Here is a 22,438-nt window from a genome sequence, read left to right as displayed (position 1 = left end):
GGTCTTTGTGCGTGCGTGCTTAGCCGCTACAGCTGCTATTGAACAGAATAGGAAAATAAAACCATGGCACAGCAGGGGACCCAACACCAATAATACATTTAAAGTGGTACTCAACCGAAGTGGAAGGTTTACTGTGTTAAGTCCCTGCTACCTGCCAGTTCTCAGAGACAAAAATCTCTCCGGTGCTCTTACAAAATTCAGTACTTTTGTCCCCAAAGGGATCAAGGCGGTATCACTATTTCTCCTTTGAATTACTTCTGAAAAGTTCCATTTTTTCAGCAAGGAAAGAGAATTACAAGGCAAAAAAAGAGGGCGGGCCTGGAACCACCAGTTGTCCCCAAGTAGGCATTGGCAGTAGCCTAACACCCCCAGGCTCAAATGAACTAGGAGCAGCGAGCCCAGATGAGAGCAGAAATTTGTAGGGGACCATCCACCACCTGCTGCACATAGAGGAATACTGGTTGAATGGCCTAAGGATGCCCTATATATCAAAGTTCGGTTTTATGTCCTCTATCTCCACCTGCTACTAGACAGACATATAGACTCATCTGTTCCTGATGTAATGGAAGCAGGAATTACCAGTGGGCAAGTGCTGGCAATGTGCAGCAACATAACATGATTACTTATGATTTATGCTTGGATCAACAAGAAAATTACCAATTTAATCTTATCAGTTACCAGATCAATTACACAGAACTGAAGAATGGGACGGGAAGGGCAAGCATAGTTGCTCTCTCTTTGAAATACATGGTAAGATATGACTGTTATGACTATTTGTAAAAAAGCAAAACAGAAGCAGCTTTCATGTTATCACACAAAGAAGAAACTCACCATCACAATAACTAAATAAAAATATGACTGCTGGCTAAAGAATAAAAATCTCATATCTCCTTACTTTGACAGAAATCTCTCTATATAAAACGCACCTCCAACGTTCGAATGAAGCCTCTGTTAGCCTAAAGTGAAGGGGGTGAGATCGCATTGTGTCTGCCCCGCCCACGCGTCAAACGTGATGACGTCGAGGGCGGAGCAATGACACTCATCCAATCGCAACGCTCGGCAGCGAAGCGTCAGGGAAGGAGGCGGCGCTCTCAACGTCTAGCCTTCCCTTCGCTGTGTTCCGCCTTCTTCTGACGTCAAGGATGACGTCAAAAGAAGGCGGAACACAGCGAAGGGAAACCTAGACGTCGGGAGCACCGCCTCCTTCCCTGACGCTTCGCTGCCGGAACCACGGAGGTACATTTAAAAACAAGAAAAAAAAAATAAAACCATTTTGGGGGGAGCGAAGAGGGTGGCCACAAAAGAAAAACAATGGGAGCGGGAGGGCAGGGGAGAAACGACACCATGGATGCGAAGGGGGGGGGGGGGGGGGGGGGGGAAGAAGAGGGCGGCCCAGGCTGGGACATGGGAGACAGAGGAGCATGGATGCAAGGGGGGGTCATGGAAGGGAGACAGGGAACTTGCTGGAAAAGGATGAATGGAGGCGGCAGGGGACAGAGGAGCATGGATGGGCATGGATTGGGAGGGCAGGGCTCAGGGACAGAGGGCAATTGCTGGAAAGGGATGAATGGAGGGGGCAGGGGACAGAGGAGCATGGATGGGCATGGATTGGGAGGGCAGGACTCAGGGAGAGAGGGAAATTGCTGGATAGGGATGAATAGAGGGGGACAGATGGGCATGGATGCATATGGATTGCAGGGCAGGCCTCAGGGAGACAGGGCAATTGCTGGATAGGGAAAAATGGAGGGGCCAGGTGACAGATGAGCATGGATGGGCATGGATTGGAAGGGCAGGACTCAGGGAGAGGGGAATTGCTGAATAGGGATGAATGGAGGGGACAGATGGCCATGGATGGATATGGATTGCAGGGCAGGCCTCAGGCAGAGAGGGGAAATGCTGGATAGGGAAAAATGGAGGGGCCAGGTGACAGATGAGCATGGATGGGCATGGATTGGAAGGGCAGGACTCAGGGAGAGGGGAATTGCTGGATAGGGATGAATGGAGGGCACAGATGGGCATGGATGCATATGGATTGCAGGGCAGGCCTCAGGCAGAGAGGGGAATTGCTGGATAGGGATGAATGGAGGGGCCAGGTGAAAGAGGAGCATGGATTGGAAGGGCAGGACTCAGGGAGAGGGGAATTGCTGGATAGGGTTGAATGGAGGGGACAGATGGCCATGGATGGATATGGATTGCAGGGCAGGCCTCAGGCAGAGAGGGGAAATGCTGGATAGGGAAAAATGGAGGGGCCAGGTGACAAAGGAGCATGGATTGGAAGGGCAGGACTCATGGAGAGGGGAATTGCTGGATACGGATGAATGGAGGGGACAGATGGCCATGGATGCATATGGATTGCAGGGCAGGCCTCAGGGAGACAGCGGAATTGCTGGATAGGGATGAATGGAGGGGCCAGGTGACAGAGGAGCATGGATTAGACTCACACTTTCACTCTGACTCTCAAACACTCACTCTCACATACACTCTCCCAAACACACACACTCCGAGGAAAACCTTGCTAGCACCCGTTTCATTTGTGTCAGAAACGGGCCTTTTTTACTAGTGTCTCTATAAATTTCACTGAATCATTACCTAATATTCCCTCTGGAATCCCCAAAATTCTCAAATTATTTCTCTGACTACTATTTGCATATTTGACATCCTTTATTTTGACTTTGCCCTGTTGCAGTATTACGTATCTTTTTCCTTCCCACTTACAGGAAATTATACATTGCATATCCACTGTTCATTTCTATGTTAAGCAGCATAAAATCTATTTTACTCTTTTGGGGATCTTGCCAGGCATTTACGACCTGTTGGCTACTGTTGGAAACAGGATACAGGGCTTGATGGACCTTCAGTCTTGTACCACTATGGCAACACTTATGTTCTTATGTAAAGACAGCACTGACAAGTCAAGAAAACAAAGCATCTACAAAAATTACACACACATTTGTCTTTCCATAAAGAAAACACTGTCACTGACAGATGCTCAATCTCAGCAAAGTAGAGATGAGTGACAGAGAAAAAAAAGAAAAAAAAATAGAGTTGGATACAATATGGAGGCCTAGGCATGAGCAATATTAATATGTACATAAACTTAAACCCCCCCCCCCCCAAAAAAAAAAAAAAAAAACTACACACATATACAAATTACATCCCTTAAATTTAGAGCTCCAAAAAAAACCACACACACATACAAATTACATCCCTTAAATTTAGAGCTCCAGAAGTTAATTTTGAAGTGCTAGATTCCGTTGAGCTACCATTTTTTAAAAGGACCATAAATTGTTCTGGGTCACATAAGAGATACCCAATTCTTCAATATTTGGTTAAGTTGTCACAGTGTCTTCTCATAAGAAAGGCTTTTCCTTCAATTCATCCACTGTTAAAATAAGATTTGGGAAAAGAGAAGGTGCTGTACCTGCCTGTGTCATTTGTAAGAGGAACAAGAAGGGTGTCCAGAAGATCCAGGACAAGTGGCGGTATCCAATATCATCCATATACACCACAGCTGGCGAATATTAAGGACACCGTTCCCAAGGAGCATGTCTATTTCCTTTGGACGCATCCCTTAGGAATACCAGAGGAGCTAGAAATGCTGCTTCAATTAACTGCATGAGATAAATTATTTCTCACCCCTTTTACATGAGATTATGAGGATTGGTGCTCAGGAGTTCAAGCTTTCCGCTTTCGCAGATAATCTCTTGGTCCATCTTGTGGATCCTCATCTCTCTTTGTTAGCACTGATGGATAGCTTTGCTGAATATAGAGGATTTTTCCTTATTCAAATTAAATCTAGACAAATCTGTGGCAATGCCCACTTTGGCCTCAGTCAGACATTGTTGAGAGGGCCCTTTTCCTTTAAAGTGGGAGACCATGTCTTTTCGCTATTTGGGAATTCAGTTGCCTTACAAAACTTCCTCACTTTGAGATGTTAACATCTCATGTCTCATGCTCTGATGCTACATGAGAAGCATTATGCCAAATATTCCTTTAAACAGAAAATGTTGGTTTTGGCCACTTCAGATGTGTATCTTCAATCTCTGTCTCAGAGTTTAATTCTTAATTCATTTTAATATCCTTCCCTGGGTCTTTTTGTTTGTTTTCTGTCTCGTACTATAGGTCTTTGGTTGGGTGGGGGGGGGGGGGGGGGGGGGGGAGTCCTTGTACAGTGGGTTCACAGGGGTGTTTTGTTTTTTAGCACTAGGAATGGGGTGTTTAGGTCTCTGTCTTACTTCTGTTTTTTTCTGGAGTGCTGTAAGAGTATAGATGCTCCAGACTTTGCTACTTTTCTGCATTTCTTTTTTTTTAAGGGGAATGGACAAGTGGTTATTTAAGACTTGCTGTATTGAACAAATGCACCCATGATTGTTGCACTGTTTTTTTCCCCTCTCTCTCATCTGTTCAAACATATTTGGAGGGATAAAATTGTTTGCAGTTTTGATTGTGTGTGCTCTGTTATTTGCATCTCTGGGTACACATCTTGTGAGCAGTTTTCATTTTGACTTGTCATCAATAAACAAATTGTTGAATCTTACATGAGATTATGGGTAAACCATAAAGGAAAGCCAAGGGCTAAGAATTCAATACTCGATTAACTGGGCCAATGGACAAGCATCTTTTGTCAACTGATGTTGATACTCCACAGCCTACGAAGACCTTGTCAGAGTCTGGAACACCCCCCCCCCCCCCCTAAGTTAAGAGGTCAGCCCACCCTGCCCCCTCCTACAGCTTCATTATCGCTGCTCCCTGGAGGGCCTCCTGCAATTGATTTGCTTCCTTGCATACAGTCTCCCCTCAAGGATGGGAAATGTCACATATCTCAATAAAGGTCTGTTCCTATGCCTACTGTTTTTGATTGTCCTTTTGTTGAAATGTAGGACGACTCTCCTCAGGAAGGTAGTGACCAAGATTGAGTGATGGTTGCAGTCTTCAAATTACACAACTTTGTGAATTTTCATGACAAACTGTAGATGAAGTACTCTACCATTAATATTGCCAATTTATCTTGAAATATGCTGTGGACAGATGCAAGCTCAAATTCTTAAATTACAGATTGCTGGTGTTTTGGCAATTAAAGACAGTTAAAGGAGTTTTGCTTTTTTGAAGATTAACCCCCCCCCCCCCCCCCCCCCCCCCCCCCCAAAAAAAAAAAAATTTTTTTTAATTGTTATGACATATCAGAATTAAGGGATAGGGGGAGCTGGTGACAAAGGGATGGAAGATACTGAATTGTTGGATTTGACTACTTTTCTGGAAACATTTCAAGATACCACTACTTGTGCCATCCTTACAGTCACTGTCTCCTCTGAGCTGGATAAAATTAGAGTAGTAAAAGGTTACTTTAGAAAGAACAACAAAGTTATTGTCAGATTATTCAAATATTTCCTGATGCTATTATCTCTGCCATAAATAGCCTACCACTGGCCTAACCAGCTCAAGGAGATATGCCTGAAGCCCCCAACAGTAGAAGATGACAATGCATCAAGATGAAGAGCAAACTTTATTAAAATAGCCCAAAGAGTGGTTAGTGCAGTGGACTTTGATCCTGGGGAACTGAGTTCGATTCCCACTGCAGTTCCTTGTGACTCTGGGCAAGTCACAACCCTCCACTGCCCCGGTACAAAATAAGTACCTGAACATATGTAAACCGCTTTGAATGAAGTTGCAAAAACCTCAAAAAGGTGGTATATCAAGTCCCATTTCCCTTTCCCCTATATCGGGGTGCTTCAGCAAATCAATTTTGGATGTTCTTTTTCTGGTCCTAATTGGATTCATTTGTGTAGATATATCTGTGTTGAGTATAGTTTTTAATTTGATTTACGTCTGATTAACAGTCCACTGCCCCTGAAGCAGCCTGATATAGGCAAAACATGGCCACTTTGGGCTATTTTAATAAAGTTTGCGGATAACCCGCCTCTCGTGTCACTACCATTTAAAGACCTAACAGGCCAATCCATCTCTATTACCAACTAATGAAGTACATAACTTCATAAGTATTGCCACACTGGGACAGACAAAAGATCCATCAAGCCCAGCCAAACCAGGTCACAAATACCTGGCAAGATTCCAAAAAGTTCAATACATTTTATGCTGCTTATCCCAAAAATAAGAAGTGGATTTTCCCAGAGTCAATTTAATAATGGTCTATGGACTTTTCTTTTAAGAAGCCGTCCAGACCCCGCTAACTGCCTTTACCACATCCTCTGGCAACGAATTCCAGAGTTAAATTACACATTGAGTGAAGAAAAATTTTCTCCAATTCATTTTAAATTAGTACTTTGTAGCTCCATTGCATGCCCTCTAGTCCTAATATTTTTGGAAAGAGTAAACTGAAGATTCATGTCTACCCGTTCCACTCCACTCATTATTTTATAGACCTCTATCATATCTCCCCTCAGCCGTCTTTTCTCCAAGCTGAAGAGCCCTAGATGCTTCAGCCTTTCCTCATAGGGAAATTGTCCCATCCCCTTTATCATTTTCGTCACCCTTCTCTGTACCTTTTCTAATTTCACTATATCTTTTTTGAGATGCGGTGACCAGAATTGAACACAATATTCAAGGTGCGATCGCACCATGGACCGATACAAAGGTATTATAATGTCCTCACTTTTGTTTTCCATTCCTTTCCTAATAATACCTAACATTCTATTTGCTTTCTTAGCCGCCGCAGCACACTGAACAGAGGGTTTCAGTAAAAGTACCATTTACTAGCTATTTGTGGTCACTAAGCAAAAAACGCAGCAAAAACAAAGACAAAGACATGTTGTATGCCAGAAAAACAAAATTCCCAAACTGCTGTTCTGGGCCATCACGTATCTGCTTGTGTTGCACCTCACCTTCTGGATCTGGATCTCCTGGGTGATTCCCAGTATGGGTGGTGTCTATGCCTTCTCTCTCTACTTTGGGACCTCCTCCTCCGCTTCCATGTGTGATTGTTGTAGCTTTCCTGCTCTGGAGGCCAATACATCTTTCAATGGTACATCTGAGACACAAAGGATATACCGCAATTAAACATTAGACTAGCTGGTAGATGGTGTACAAGCCCAGTGTGGTAAAAAAAACAGATAAATGAATGCGTATCAAACTTTAAAATGTATTAAACTTAATACTCCACCTTAAAAAATTGCATTAAAGTGAACCATAATTAAAATAAATCAAATATACGAAGTAAAACACAAAAAAAGAATCTCCATGCTTATCATATATTTTAACAACAAAGCCTTCAGAAAAGAGATAATTTGATTTTATAGACTGCACATCACTAAATACCTATGCAGTTTACAATATCATTCATGAATCAAGACAATTATTTAACATCAGCACATCAATACAGTATAACAAAAAAATATCTCAAGTTAAAAGCCTATGGAATAAGTATGCTTTAGGGGCCCTTTTACTAAGCTGCAGTAAGCTCTAGCACCTGCTTACCGTACCTTAAAATGTCTTACCGTGGGACACACCCAGACATCCTGCAGTAAGTTCCTAAGCTATGCGCATTACCCGGCACTATAAAATATGTCTGGGGGTGCTTCTGTACTAATCAGTTAGTGCAAAAGTAATGTAGCTGCGCTGATTAACACAGGAGGTCCGTGTGAGCCCTTACTGCCTACAAAATAGGTGTCGCTAAGTGCTAATGCCGTAAATTTTTTAATGGCTGGGTATTATTGGAAACATTAGCGCGTGGCCATTAATGCAAAAAAAAAAAAAAAATACTGCTGCAGTAAGGAGAAATTAGATCTTACCTGCTAATTTGCTTTCCTTTAGTCCCTCCGGACCGGACCAGGATTGGACTGATGGGTTGTGCTCGCCTACCAGCAGGTGGAGACTGAGAAAAAACTCTGACTCTAGAGAGCCAATAGGAGCCCTGGCCATGTGACCTTAGCCTCAGTATTTGAATAACAAAGCAGGAAAGAAAGAAAGACCTTCTGTGCCGTATGGAATCCTAGCAGCCACAAAGCACTCGGCAATGCCAAGTATCAGAGCTCACCAGCAACTCTCACCAGAGAAGTGGTATGGCCCGATATGTATTACAGCTCACCAGCAACTCTCACCAGAGAAGTGGTATGGCTCACTTGTACTAAAGCTCACCAGCAACTCTCACCAGAGAAGCGATATGGCTCACATGTAATATAGCTCACCAGCAACTCTCCCCAGAGAAGTGGTATGGCTCACGTATAATATAGCTCACCCGCAACTCACCAGAGAAGTGGTATGGCTCACGTATAATATAGCTCACCCGCAACTCTCACCAGAGAAGTGGTATGGCTCACTTGTCTTATAGCTCACCAGCAACTCTCACCAGAGAAGTGGTATGGCCCACTTAAGATTTTATATATATTCCATCAACTGAGCTTACCAGCAACTCTCACCAGAAAAGTGTTAAATCATATTTAAGGTTTTCTAGATATTCCAGCAACTGAGCTCAGCCACAACTCTCACCAGAGAAGTGGTATGGCGTATTTAAGGTTTTATAGATAGATTCCAGCAATTGAGCTCACCAGCAACCACCAGAGAAGTGATATAGACCACGTAAAGTTCTGTATATATATAGTATTGTTCCACGAATCGTAAAGGAATGAATACACTTCCTACTGAATACACTTCCTACTTAATAAAAGAAGCTAAAGAGTAGAGAGAACATGGGAGGGGCCTGGTCCGGTCCGGAGGGACTAAAGGAAAGCAAATTAGCAGGTAAGATCTAATTTCTCCTTCCTTAGCGTCCCTCCGGACCGGACCAGGATTGGACTGATGGGAAGTACCAAAGCAGTAATCTGAAGGGAGGGACCCTATGAAAACTGCAGAGAAATGTTCATGCTGCATAGGCCACCTGGCGACAACTAACATGTAGTGTGTCCCAATGAGCAAAATAAAATGAAACTAGGACTAAGTTGCCAACTTACCAATGTGCACCGAGAGCACCAAAAATCGCCATAGTAAGAATAGAGCCCGCTTCTGAAGTTGTGGAATATGTTGTAATACGCTGTGGAACTGCCCTCTCAGCGAGAAGAGAAATAGACATTCTCATTTCCTTGATCCTTCGCGATATAGCGGGTTAGAAACAATGAAAAACTTTTACGCCTACTGGCTAGAAGGACAAAACCAATAAGAAAAAACCGATTGGGAAAGGTGAAAACTTTAAACTACAGCAGACCGAAAAGAAGTTACCAGCCGTAGAAGTATTCCACACATAGATCTACTTGCTGCAATGGTTACTAGGAAACACTGCTTGAAGAGGAAAACTTTATAGAAAAAGTTATGGCTACTAGAAAACAGAACTTTAAGAGTCTGTTCACCTAGTTCACCTAGCTGGTGGACAAAGCGGGGGGTACAGATGCAGGACTCCTTTAAGAAACCGCTTTGACAGTGGATGCTGCATAAGCGTGCGGTTGTCAACAGTATCATGTATCATTGATAGAGCTGCCCAATGAACTCTAATGGATGAGTAAGACAGACAAGATTTCGCAAGATGCAGAAGACATTCCAAAACATGCAAAATGGATATTGTTTGTGGAATGAAGTGGCGAGAGGAGCACCACAGAGTGAACTGTCGCCACTTTGATTCATAGGACTTTAATGTAGATTTCTGTCTGGAAGCAATTAAAACTTGAAGTACTTCCTGCGAAAATATCAAAGATGTTGCGGACCCAGTAACCACGCCATAAATTTGAGTGACTGGGGGTCCGGATGTAGAAGGGTGCCTTGGTTCTGCGTAAACACCTAGTGAGATGACGGAAGAAACGCATAAAGAAGGTTGAAAAACCCCTGCTGGACGTTGGCATCTGTCCCTGCCCCCGTCAAGACTGTTGCTGAACGGAAGAAGCAAGAAATGTTTGTGAGCCTGAAGGCAAAAAGAGATAGCCCTGAAGTGTCGCAGTGAGGAAGTAAGGCTGAAAAAATAAGAGTCCATTCACCTAAATGCAGGGTGACACAACTAAGAAAAAATGAGTACAAACTCAAGAGTATACTCTTAACTCCTCCTTGGCGGATGACATAACCCATTGCCATGGCAAGGACCAACATAGCTCTCTCCGCCTTGTTTGTCAGTAGGGAAAACAAAATTCACCCGAAGGTAAAACGAATTGCTGAGGTCCCCCAGAAAAAAAAAAATATATACAAACAAGCTTCTGCCAAAAAGTGTACTGCACGAAGCATCCCAATGACAGAACTAAGGTTCTTGAGATAACTAGATGACACTTAAATAGCGCGATTGATGACCCTGAGATTCGCAATAGGATGAAGGAAAATTCCTTCTTGGGCATTAGAAAGTAAAATTGCATTCTGCAGAATAGAGCGAGGAAATGGCCGAAGGCCCAAGGTCACCAAGAAAAATATAAACTGGGATGTTTGCAGAGGAGACAAAAGACTGTGCGCCAACCTGACTAAACAAAGAGAAAATCAGAGATATCTGATGAGAGATCAAATGAGAGGCCTGGCTACAATCACCACCCAACCCAGAGACTGTAAGAAATGCAACACCCGGTGCGTGACCTGAGAAATCTGCTGATAAGACTTTCTCCAATTAGGCAGTCGTCTAGGTAAGAATGAAATGACCCTAAGAGCGCAATGAACATCCTCTTAGATCTATAAAAGAACGGAAGAGAGAGTACTGCTGAAAATGACCGGTTAATGCATAAGCAAAAAACTAGCCATTCTCTGGATCCTGAGGAGAAGAGGAAGGGTGACCAAGGACACCAGTTAAATAGGGCTACAAACTCCAACCCTATCTCTATGGCGTTCCATAGTTGGGTAAGTTCTGAATATAGAAAGTTCTGAATATAGGAGTCCACCAGCTATGGTAGTACGCTCCGGAAAGAAAAAAATTGTCCCAGTATGAACGTCCGATTCACCGGCCTGTAATTTCTTGGATCTCCCTAATCCACATACCACTAATCCACGTACCACGGTCATGCGTCCTCCCTCACTGAGATGTAGATTGTAAGCTCCTTTGAGCAGGGAACGTCCTTCTTTGTTAATTTGTACAGCGCTGCGTAACCCTAGTAGCGCTCTAGAAATGTTGAGTAGTAGTAGTAGTAGTAGTACTAGACTCACACCCAATAGATATGAATGTTGAGCTTGTTTCAGGTTAAAACACCGAACCTAGGCCCAGGGTCCCCAGTGTTCCTAGTGGTGAACAGCCATGGCAAATATTGTATGCGTTAGTTTGCAGAATTACTGCAAAGCCTTGCTTTTGCAGCAGAGATTTCTGTTCGATACTCTCGTGAGAGGTTTTTTTTTTTTTTTTTAACTTTAATGCTGTTCTGGCTGTAGAAAGGTGGACATTTGAGCTTCCCCAGAATGGCAAAACTTATGTACCTATGCCCATTAGATATGAATGCTGGACTTGATGGACTTTAGGCCTTACCCAGCATAACCATACTTATGTACCTATGGCATAAATACACAGGAAGTGAGTGAATCCCCTTCCAATTGAAAGAACACTCTGGAGTGAAGGCGCATAGAATGAAAATGAAAAAGGACAAACTTGGAAATTACCTGTAACGAAAAAAAATGAAGTTGTGCCACAGCCACTTGGTGAAGGCAGTGTAGACAAGACTGCATCTGAATTCAAGAAAGCTTGATATAACATCAGGTCTCTAAGGAAGAGGAAGAGATAGCAGATGGTATGTATAGGCATACTGGACCAAACCAGGATGTTTATAATCTGCCAATGCTGAACGATAGAGTAGAGACAAACACGAGTAGATGGTTTGAGGACCGTCCACTATCTTTAAGTGAAAGGATGACTTTATTCTCTAAGTGACCATATGTCCTGTAAAAACCAGAAGAAAGCTAAAATGAAATATGAGAGGCTTCAAGGCAGTTGGAGAAGAAGGGAAGACATGAATAAAGCATGACTGCTAAGGCAGCTGAGTGATTGGGAGCTTGGTAGACAGGACTGTCCCTCAGAGAATATGAAAGAGCTGATATATCCCCATGGCATCTGAACAATAAACTGTATGCCTCTAGAGAAGGCTTCGTAAAGTCGGAAAAAGAAAACACTGTATAACACTACAGCCATTGAGAGTGATTGTCTGTTAAGTTCTTAAAACACTATATAACATCATAGGCATGGAGTAAAATGCTTGAAAAGAACTAAGATATTATGGTCAGAATTGCAAAGTATCAATCAATTGACTCTTAGACAATGTAGTCCTATTCACCAGGGAATGAGAAAGACAGAAATTTACTCTATGCCTATAGAGAAAGTTTCTAAAGTTCTTAAAACACTGTATAATACTACAGCTATTGAGGAAAATGCTTGAAATGAATTATGATATTATGATAAGATGTAGATTTTCCACCAGGCAATGAAAAATGACTGAGCACCAGAAAAAACTAGTGTTAACAGCCCTGTGATACATAGAAATTTAAAAGAAGAAAAGCTTGTTATATATCCATATATGAAAGGAGCCCCCTTTCAACCAAATATTGCCTGCTGATGTGAAGAGCATTTTAGAATACGCCGTTCAGCACATACAAAAGTGTACACATCTTGGAGCCGAACTGCTCTATGAACTGCAGCCTTACCTTCAGCAGAGAGATCCCTGACTGATAAGATGGAGGGAGAAACAAAATGGCCGCCGTTCGCGCCACTGGCCCTGTGGCGATCGTCGACAGCGTGCCCGACACCTCCGAACAAGCGGAGCTCAGTGGAACGGCGAAGAAACAACAGCCGGCGAAAAAGGCCCCGAAAAAACCGGAGGCAGCACCGGACCCGAAGAAACCTTGAAGGGAGAGCAAAATTTACACGTTCCGGTTGCGTGAACTGCGCGACGCTGACCGACAGCAGCTGTTTGAACTTTTAAGCCATATCGGAAAAAACAGGTGGCCGCGCTTACGCGGTTCGCACCTTTCTTTTTTTTTTTTTCATTTGTTTAAACTGCCGCCGCCAAAACGCAAGAAAATGGAGGAAATTAAATCTGACGAGAAAAATCGCTGTTTAAAGTCACAGACACTGAATTATTTTCTTCTGTTTTTTTTTTTTATAACCCCTCAATCATAATAAAACACTGGAGCTGCCTGCTCGTTAGAAGTCTGGGGAAAGAAAGGCTGCTTCTTTGAATTTCCTTTTATTTGATTTAATTCTTTTAAAGCAGCTGCCTGTTAAAAGTGGCTGCCTCTCCCAAAGACGGTACACCTTTCCAGAGAAAGGGACGGCCCTTCCCTGCTAAGCCAGGGAGATGGGGAGGAAGAGGGGTGGACTCGAGACACCCGAGTTTAACACCCCCGAGGCTGTCAAAGAAAGAAGAGAAAGGAAACCCTGTCAAGCCTCTAAATAAGATTCCAGGCACAGAAGAATTATCACAAATATCTGTAATATCTAAAGAGAAAAGGAGAGAGACTAATGGGCTCACTTCCTACCTGCTGGGAGACTGAGAAAATACTGAGGCTAAGGTCACATGGCCAGGGCTCCTATTGGCTCTCTAGAGTCAGAGTTTTTTCTCAGTCTCCACCTGCTGGTAGGCGAGCACAACCCATCAGTCCAATCCTGGTCCGGTCCGGAGGGATGCTAAGGAAAGCAAAGTTACTCACCTGTAGCAGATGTTCTCCTAAGACGGCATGCCAGGTATGTGGGCAACATCATCTGACAAAGCCCAGTGCGGACGCCGACTAGCATACAGATGTTTCAGGAAAATTCTACAAGTGTTCCACTGCGCATGCATGGGTCCTTCAGTCAAGTAATACTAAAGAAATTCAACTCCTAGGGGAAGTGGGAAGGTATGTGAGAATACCTGGCCTACTGTCCTCAGAGAACATCTGCTACAGATGAGTAACTTTGCTTTCTCAGAGGACAAGCGAGCCCAGCTGTATTCTCACACATGTAAATCCTTAACTAGCAGGCTCACCAAAAACAACACTAGGACAATAGGGACTTGAAACACTGAGGCCTCAAAATCAACTAACCTGAAACCATATACATGCTAGCTGTGAAGGTGCAGCCTGGAATGGAAAAAACTGGGCCTAGGAGGGTGGAGTTGGATTCTAGACATAAAATAAATTCTGCAGGACTATCTGACTGAACCGGCTATCATGTCAGGTATCCTGCTCAAGGCAGTAGCGAGATGTGAATATGGGCTCTAGACCACTCTAGATAGAAGGCTAAGGCTCACTTGCAGTCTAAGGTATGCAGTACACTTTCGCCAGGACGGGCATGTGGTTTGAGGAAAAATGTTGGCAGTACAACTGACTAAGATGACATTCCAGATACCACCTTAAGAAGGAACTTAGGGTGCATGCGAAAACTATTCTGCTGAGATGAAATGGTGTAAGGTGGATCAGCTACTAGGGCCTGAAGCTCACCGACTGTGAGCTGAAGTGACCATCACCAAAAACACAACTTTCTAGGTCAGATACTTCAGATGACAGGAGCCAAGCAGCTCAAAAGGAGCTTTTATCAACTGAGTGAGAACAACTTTCATTCCAACTCCAATCAACTCTGCAATCTGCTCAGCATTCTTTGATATGCATCGCATCCACTCACTTCATCATCTGCTTTCACCTTCCTCACTACGCACTCTTCTTCTTGCCCTGGTAATCGCCCACCTAGACTACTGTAACTCTTATGCTGGTCTTCCGCTTTCACCTCTTAAGCACCTTCAACTCATTCAGTCTATAACTGTTAAGTTACTCCATTGTGCACATCACTTTGACTAAGTCACCCCTCTCCTTCGCTCTGAACACTGGCTCCCCATCTCCTCATGCATCCATTTAAAGGCAGTCTCCCTTCAGCCCCCACCTACTTGAACAACTTTCTTATACCGTATGCACTTGCTTGCACCCTCCATTCTTCCTCTTCTAATCTCCTTGCACTCCCCTCTCCACAGGCTCTTCATCTTGATATCTCCTGCAAGGCAGCCTTTAGATATTTTGGACCTTTCCTTTGGAACTCTCTTCGGGCACAGCTCTGCTCTGAACCTTCTCAGATGAAGTTTAAAACACTCATCTGTTTACAAAGGCTTTTGCCATACCCACATCCTAAACCTACCCTGTCCTGTTGCTCTGCTTCTTCTTTTCCTAGCTTACCACTGCTCTGCCTTTAATATTTGTGTATTGTAAACCACATAGCTGCCCTCACTGGCCACCTTGCAGTATATCAAGCTTGGAAAAAAAAAATAACATTGAGATCCCATTACACAGTGGGAGGTTTGACAGGGGGCTTTGACAACTGCAAATCTCTCATAAACCAAACAACTATAGGCTGTACAGAGATGGGCTTACCTCCTACATTGAAATGAACCCTTACAGAGCTGGTTTTCAAACCAGACTCAAGATAGGTGCAGGAGATACTCAAGCAATTCTTGTGTAGGACAAGTTAGAGGTTTTCAGGGCACATCCAGCCAGTGGGGGTTTTCTGGATATCCCCATTGAGGACTGGGCTGAAAACCTCTGGCTTGCCCTCACACCAGACGGCAAACTTCCTCCACAAACCTACCTTACAATTCCTTGTGTTGTAGTCAGGGCAGGAGTGATCACCAGTGGCTCTTGCCCATGTTGGCTCTATTCTCAAAATGGCTGCTGTGACCTCTTGTGGCAGGCTTGCAAGATTGCTGGTTCTGCTCTCAAAAAGGCTGCCATTACCTCTAGTAGCATGGACAAGAGCGCCTGGGGATCACTCCCACCCTAGCCTGCCAGGGTTAATAACATGGGCCTGAGGAGGGCACCTACAGGTGGGCGGGGGGAGGAGGACAAATCACAAAATTTTCAGCTTCCACCTAAAACACATGATCAGTTTTGGCCAAAACCGTGGCTGTAGCCTTTTGGCAAAACTGAATGCTTGGAATGCCCTCCCGCAGGAGGTGGTGGAAATGAAAATGGTAACGGAATTCAAACATGCGTGGGATAAGCATAAAGGAATCCTGTGCCGAAGGAATGGATCCTCAGGAGCTTAGTCAAGATCAGGAGGCGGGGCTGGTGGTTGGGAGGCTGGGATAGTGCTGGGCAGACTTATACGGTCTGTGCCAGAGCCGGTGCTGGGAAGCGGGACTGGTGGTTGGGAGGCGGGGATAGTGCTGGGCAGACTTGTACGGTCTGTGCCAGAGCCGGTGGTTGGGAGGGTGGTGGAAGCATGGAATGGCCTCCCGGTGGAGGTCTTAGAGACGAGGACGGTGTCAGAATTTAAGAAAGCGTGGGACAAGCATGTGGGATCCCTTAGGAACAGGAAGAGTTAGTGGTTACAGAAGACGGGCAGACTGGATGGGCCATTTGGCCTTTATCTGCCATCATGTTTCTATGTTTCTATAAGCTGACCAATACTTGTGCTTGAAAACACTCACTGAAGGTTCCTTTCTCATAGAATCTTGCTTCTGCACACCACAAGTTTGATTAAAATGCTGCATCTTCATCATTAAGTAGAGGAGTGTGGTAGCCGTGTTAGTCCACTCTTAAAGTTATCAATAGAAATCAAACAAAATAAAACATGGAAAAGAAAATAAGATGATACCTTTTTTATTGGACATAACTTAATACATTTCTTGGAAATAGAAAAGAGTATACATTTGTTTTAGCAGATGTTTTGGTTGCATGGTGGTAAAATACATAATAGTGTTAAAGCCATATACATTAGGTGCATGATAGTGTGAAGGCAGAAGACATTAAAGAACATTCCTGGATATCTTAAAGAAAGTAGAGTTACGCGTGTTGTTCTTTATGATATATTTTGTCGAAGAGATAAGTTTTCAGGAGTTTGCGGAAATTGGTCATTTCGTAGGCCGATTTCCGAGAAGCAATGAACGGTCCCAATCAAACTCCTCACAGTACTCAGATTGAACACAGTGAGTATGCCTGCCCTGGCTCAGTGGTACCACACCCATGCCCCAAAGGATGCTGGGGTACAGCCCTACCCTCAGATTCTGAGGAAGCATCCTCCCCCGATGTCAAGAACGGTACTACATGGGATGACGACACCTGTCGGGGCACCGGTGTCGAAGACTGCTCCACAGTCAAGGTAGGAGCCTCAGGAAGAAGCTGGGGCTGAGCTGTAGCTAGTACAAACATCCTCGATGCCTGAGCGGTATACAGCTGTAGAAGCTACATCTAGTTCCTCCATGAGCATGGCTCGGTACCGCTCATGAAATCAGCAAAGGCTGGGGCGCTGGGACAGTGACAACCTATGAAGGAGCTGGTGCTGAACCGGAAGCAGGAACCTGGCTGCCCAGAGACTGGCACATTGGCACCTCCACCATGGTGGGAGAGCGCTCCTCCCAGTGCCAGCGCTTCTCGGATACCAGCAACGCTGATGCCTCAGTGCTTCCAGCACCATGCGAAGAGGCTCAATGCTTGTGTTTCTTGGGCTTCCCCCGATGTTGAGCATCGCCGATGGTCCTTTAGTGTCGATGAGGACGCCTTTGAACCCATATTCATCCTTGGTGTCTGGTCTGATGCTGACCAGTCCCGGGGTCCATCAGCGACTGATGCCGATAGAGCAGGAATCCTCCGTGATGCCGGTGCACTCCCAGTGGTAGTTAATGTCTGGGCAGCCATCAAGGTCAATGCTTCCGGTGCCATGTTTGGATCAGCCACAGAGAAGCCAAAAATCTCTCCTGCTGACCCGACACGCCCTCTGTTACTCGACTGCATTTTCTACTCACCTATTCAGCCTACCTCTCTCTCTCTTTTTTTTTTTTTTTTTGGTTGGAGCTCCTTTCCCTTTATATGGTGATGGTTTTTAATTGTACACCGCTTTGATTGTTTTTAAAAGGTGGTATATCAAATGTCAATAATCTAAACTAAATTTTCAATCAGAGAGAACAGGATTTAGGATCATGGTTAGGCCCAAGGCACCTGATGCACAAGAGTGCGTGTCTGTTACCGAAATCACCCGATTACATTGGGCGCACCTCTTGAAGCCACTGGTGGTCTTCTTGGACATTGAGAAAAGAAGCCTGGGCAAATTAAATGCCTCAATTTTGGACTACAAAAAGGGGAAGTGCCCAAATCAAGGTCGGTGATCAGGCCTAAGCAGGCCTATCCAGGCGTGAAAAAAAAATAAAACTCGAAGGGCCAAAAACACTAAGGGAAAGTAACAAAAAGTGAAATTAAAGACGAAAATGAGGAGAAAATAACCACATAGGAAGCAGTGGTGTAGCCAGACCTGACATTTTGGGAGGGCCCAGAGCTAATATGGATAGGCACTATGTATATAGGAATGAGTAATGTTTCTTGGGATAGTACTAAATACCTTAGACTGCACTTCCCTCTACCCTCCATCTCTCCCTCTAGCCCAGAATCAGCCCTGCTCCCTTCCCCTTCATCCCTCTCTCTAGTCCAGCACTAGCTGCCCTTCTCTACCCTACCCCATCTCTCCCAAAAAGCCCAGCAATAGCCCTTCCCTACCCCCTTATCCCTCACTCTAGCCCAGCATCATTCCATCCCTATCCCCACATCCTTCCCTCTAGCCCAGGATCAGCCCTGCCCTTTCCTAACCCTCCACATCCCTCCTGGGCACTGTAGGGACAGTTTCCTGCCCCCAAAGAGGCCCTAGCTGGCTCCTAGCAGTGTCCACTGGCCGATGCAGCTGCTCCTCATTCCTGGCATCTGGGGCTGGATGAGTAGTCCAGAGTCCTAACTCCCTGACTCTTCTGCACATTTCTCTGGGGCTCACTGGTGTATGGTGCAGTGGCAGGAGGCCCGAGCCATGCCGGACTATTGTACGTAGGCTGTGGTGGCAGGAATAAGTAAGCAGAGGTGGGAACGGAGCGGAAGCGCGTGACCCCCCCCCCCCCAATGTCAGACCATTGTGCGCAGGCTGTGGGGGCAGGCGTCAGTGAGCAGAGGCGGCGGGAACAGAGGCAGACTGTGGGAATACATTGTGCACGGGCCACGGAAGGCAGGCATCAGTGAGCAGAGGAAAAATAAATTAATGGAGTGGAGGCACCCATCCCCCCCCCCCCCCCCCCCCCATGCTCAAATCAGGAGCACTAGCAGCAGCAAAAAAAGGAAGGCAGGAGGCTGCTGCTTGCTTCCTGGAGGCTGGAGAACTGGGTGGGAAGGCACCCACGCATGCAAGGTGGGATGCTACTAGAATTTTCTTGAAACATCTATATGCAAGTCAGTGTCTGCACCAGGCTCCGTCGGATGACATCACCCACATGTAAGAATACAACTGGGCCTGCTCATCCGCAGATAGAGAAAATGGCCTTAGCGTGCAGGAAAACCCCCAGCAGAGAATGCTAAGGCCACTTATAAAATGCTAGATAAACACAAGTAGAACTGTTTCTGACCAATGCAACAGTTGGAATAACCAAAAATTCTTTGAGTGCCTGATCTGGAAGGTACGTACATCAACACAGTAACTCATTCTACATTAGATTATTGCTTAAGCTTAAATAGCACACAAAGCATTTCAACTACAACTGGTAATTAATAGGCAATAGTTTTCCAACTCCTGGCAATAACTCTCACCAATTGCAGTTTAAGATAAGATTCTGGAAAACCTAGATACAGCGTATTACAGTAATCCAGGTAAGGCAAACATTTGGACTACCATACAAAGTCGCTCAAGTCTAATGCTGCACACGGCCCTCAAACAAAATAAAGTTTAATAAAGGAACTGCAAAACGTTTTGCCAATTTGTGGAGACATACAAAAAAAAACCCACCCAAAATGCAGCCTAGGCAGCATTACCGTAATACATCTAACCAGTCCCACGAGGTTACCGCGGAAAGTTGCGGCCACCATTTTGAGATTGGAAATGGCATCAACAAGAGCGACTGGGGATTACTCCTGTCCAGGCTGGTTCCAATCCCAAAATGGTGGCCACGACCTCCCTTAGCAGTCTGGCGAGGCAACTGCCATCTTGACTATGCAGTGGGCAGGCCCAGGAGCGACTCAGGATCACTCCTGCTCAGAAGAGGTCCTAGACTATAAAGGCTTTTCAAAAGGAAGGCCCTGGGACGACAGGTTTTCTGTCGGGGGGGGGGGGGCCTTGCGGTGGCAGCAATGGGGCTACAATTTAAGTTCTGGCCCAAACCGAGCAGCGAATATCAGCTGCAGATTTGGTTTCAGACAGAAACGACAGTCTCAATTTTGGTTGCCCTCTACTGTAAACAAGGTGGTTGGTTTTTTTTTTTTTTTTGGGGGGGGGGGGGGGATGGTGGTAATTTACAGAGCAGGGTTTTACAATTTATGTGTTCATTAGGGTCGTAACTTGCACAGAACAGCATTTATAACCGTAATCACTTTACTAACAGATTTAGCGCATGCTAAGACACCCATTATATTACTATGGGTATCTTATTTAGAACGTACTAAATCTGTTAGCGTGCCTTAGTAAAAGAGCCCCTTAGTGTAACCCTTAAACAAATTAGGTTTTCATAGCACGTTATATGATCCTTCATAAATACAACATCCAAATGTACCACATTCTGGAAAATTAAAAAAAAAAAACTGCCCCCAAAAATACCGAGCTCTATAAGTCGCAGCTGAAGGCTAACGGAGCTTGAGAGTCAGGAGAAAAAGGTCTTCCCAGCTGGAATTTCTAGTCTCTTGCAAAGATAGCCAGGACCCAGTTTATGCCAACCCTAGCACTTTAAATATACATTTCTACACTTCCAGTAGGCTAGTTACTGGCTTTCATACTGCAAAATCTAATGGAAGAACTGTATTACTACGGTGCTGAGCTGATTACACTAATTCTTACCCTTTTTTCATTTTCCTTCCTTTCTACAATTATAATTACCTTTCATGAAGCTTAATTTTATTTGTAAACTGCACAGAAACACTCTAGTGCAACTGGAGGTTATTAGATGCTGATAAATAAATACATGTGACTCACTCTGTGAAAACATGACTAAAGTCTACAGAAAAAAAAAGAAATTTTAATGAATTCTATTAGAGCAAACGATTTTCTACAACAGAATATTAGAAGACTGTAGATTGATAAACTAAGCATTGAACTCTAACTCAGTTTAGATGTTTGGCAGCCATGATTTGTTCCCAGAGTTAGTCACAAATTGGGAAACAACTATTTATAGATTTATAATAATTTATTTATGACTGGTCAAGAATCCGTGTGGCACTAGATAAGCACAAGCAAACCAAAAAGCACAAGTGGACCTTCAGGAACAGGATAAACACAGAAGACTCCCCCCCCCCCCCCCCCCCCATATGGCAAGAAAATAACATCAACATATAGAAAATTTCCATTCCAACTCCGCCCCTAACCATCTTACTGGGCTAGATGAGCTGTACTGGTTTTTTTTATCTGCCATCATTTACCACGCCGCTTGTTACAAAAATGTTTAAAAAAATCTTAGTTTAAAACCTTATTAGATAGCTAATACCTACCAGTCTTGTGCTGTAATCAGTAGGCCCAAAGCTACAAAGTCACACGATTTCGACTGTACTCACACTCTCACACGCCGAGCACCCCTTCTCACACGCATTCGGGCTTCACACACATTCGAGGATGGGGGAACCACTCTCCTCAAGCGCATACAGGAATCGGCCTCCCCTCCGCATGATCTGCCATCTGTCCCTCAATCTTCCACTCTCCTCTCCTCCTTGTCCGCGGTACGGCTCCTCTCCTTCAAACCCTCAACCTCCCCAACCCAACCCAACCCGACCCGACCCGACCAAACGAAACTAAACTCAACTCATACTCATACCTGAGGTCGTCAGCTTTCTTTCTCCGATGCCCCGTCCCCTACACGCATTCCGTCTACATCCTGTAGCCTTGCCGGAAACAGGAAGTTACGTCAGAGGAGAGCGCAGCATATATCTAAAAATCTGAATTTTTATTGTAGAAAAAGATAATAAAGCCGCTATCCATTGCGACAAAGTACGTTTTGTGACTGGTTGAGGGAAATGCCGCTCCTGTACAGAAAGAAATAACTGAGATGGCCAGGGAATGCTGTGCAAGTAAATGGCAAGTGCTCGCACACAATCTAAAATATGCAATCGACGTTGGTTAGCATTAGTATGAGCAGTTGGACAGAATACTGCAAGTATTATGGATTGATTTAAATAAAATGGAGACACCACCTTAGGAGGAAATTGTGGGTGTGGTAGAAAGAGTATCTTATTATACACTATTTGAGTATATGGTTCATAGGGTACCAGCGCTTGAAACTCATCAATACAGCGTGCTGACGTGATTGTAATCAAAAACAGCTTTTTCCATGTGATATATTCAGGGCAGCCACACTCGCTTTCTAACAGAGGTAATACAGCGAACGAAGCTTATACTTATGATGATGACCAAGGACACACTGACACTCTTTGACAGTCACACCCACGTAGCAGTATCAGACGTCACCTGATCTACAGGCGCATGCGTATGGCGATCTCTACGAGCCGCCAGATTGCTACGTTATTCGTGGAGGTTGCCACACCCACGTGCCTGTAGTTGACCCTTTCGGAGAGCGCAAGTGTGGTGGTTGGCTGAATTATTGAAAAGCGAGGCTGGGAGAACTTGTTGCATGGTGCTGTTTGCCAT

At 44.6% G+C, this 22,438-nt stretch overlaps 1 protein-coding gene across 2 annotated transcripts in view; it reads right to left on the bottom strand.

Annotated features, from left to right (window-relative positions):
• Nucleotides 1-21,693, bottom strand: part of CLK3 (CDC like kinase 3) — a 74,752-nt gene extending 53,059 nt beyond the window's left edge. Inside the window, exons 1-2 of one of the 2 annotated variants that reach the window (XM_030186462.1) lie at nt 21,609-21,693; nt 6,840-6,985 (exon numbers count right to left, since the gene is read on the bottom strand). In XM_030186462.1, coding sequence (XP_030042322.1) covers nt 6,840-6,970 — 131 coding nt within the window. In that variant the 5' untranslated portion in view covers nt 6,971-6,985; nt 21,609-21,693. Of the gene's footprint in view, nt 1-6,839; nt 6,986-21,288; nt 21,502-21,608 lie in introns of those variants that run through there. The other variant, XM_030186469.1, reaches the window with a different exon arrangement.
• Nucleotides 21,694-22,438: the final 745 nt, after the last annotated feature.

This window comes from Microcaecilia unicolor, chromosome 1 (assembly GCF_901765095.1).
Source record: "Microcaecilia unicolor chromosome 1, aMicUni1.1, whole genome shotgun sequence".
In the NCBI taxonomy this organism is placed as follows: Eukaryota; Metazoa; Chordata; class Amphibia; order Gymnophiona; family Siphonopidae; genus Microcaecilia; species Microcaecilia unicolor.
Note: the sequence above shows the minus strand (reverse complement) of the source record. Positions and strands in the feature narration are given on the sequence as shown.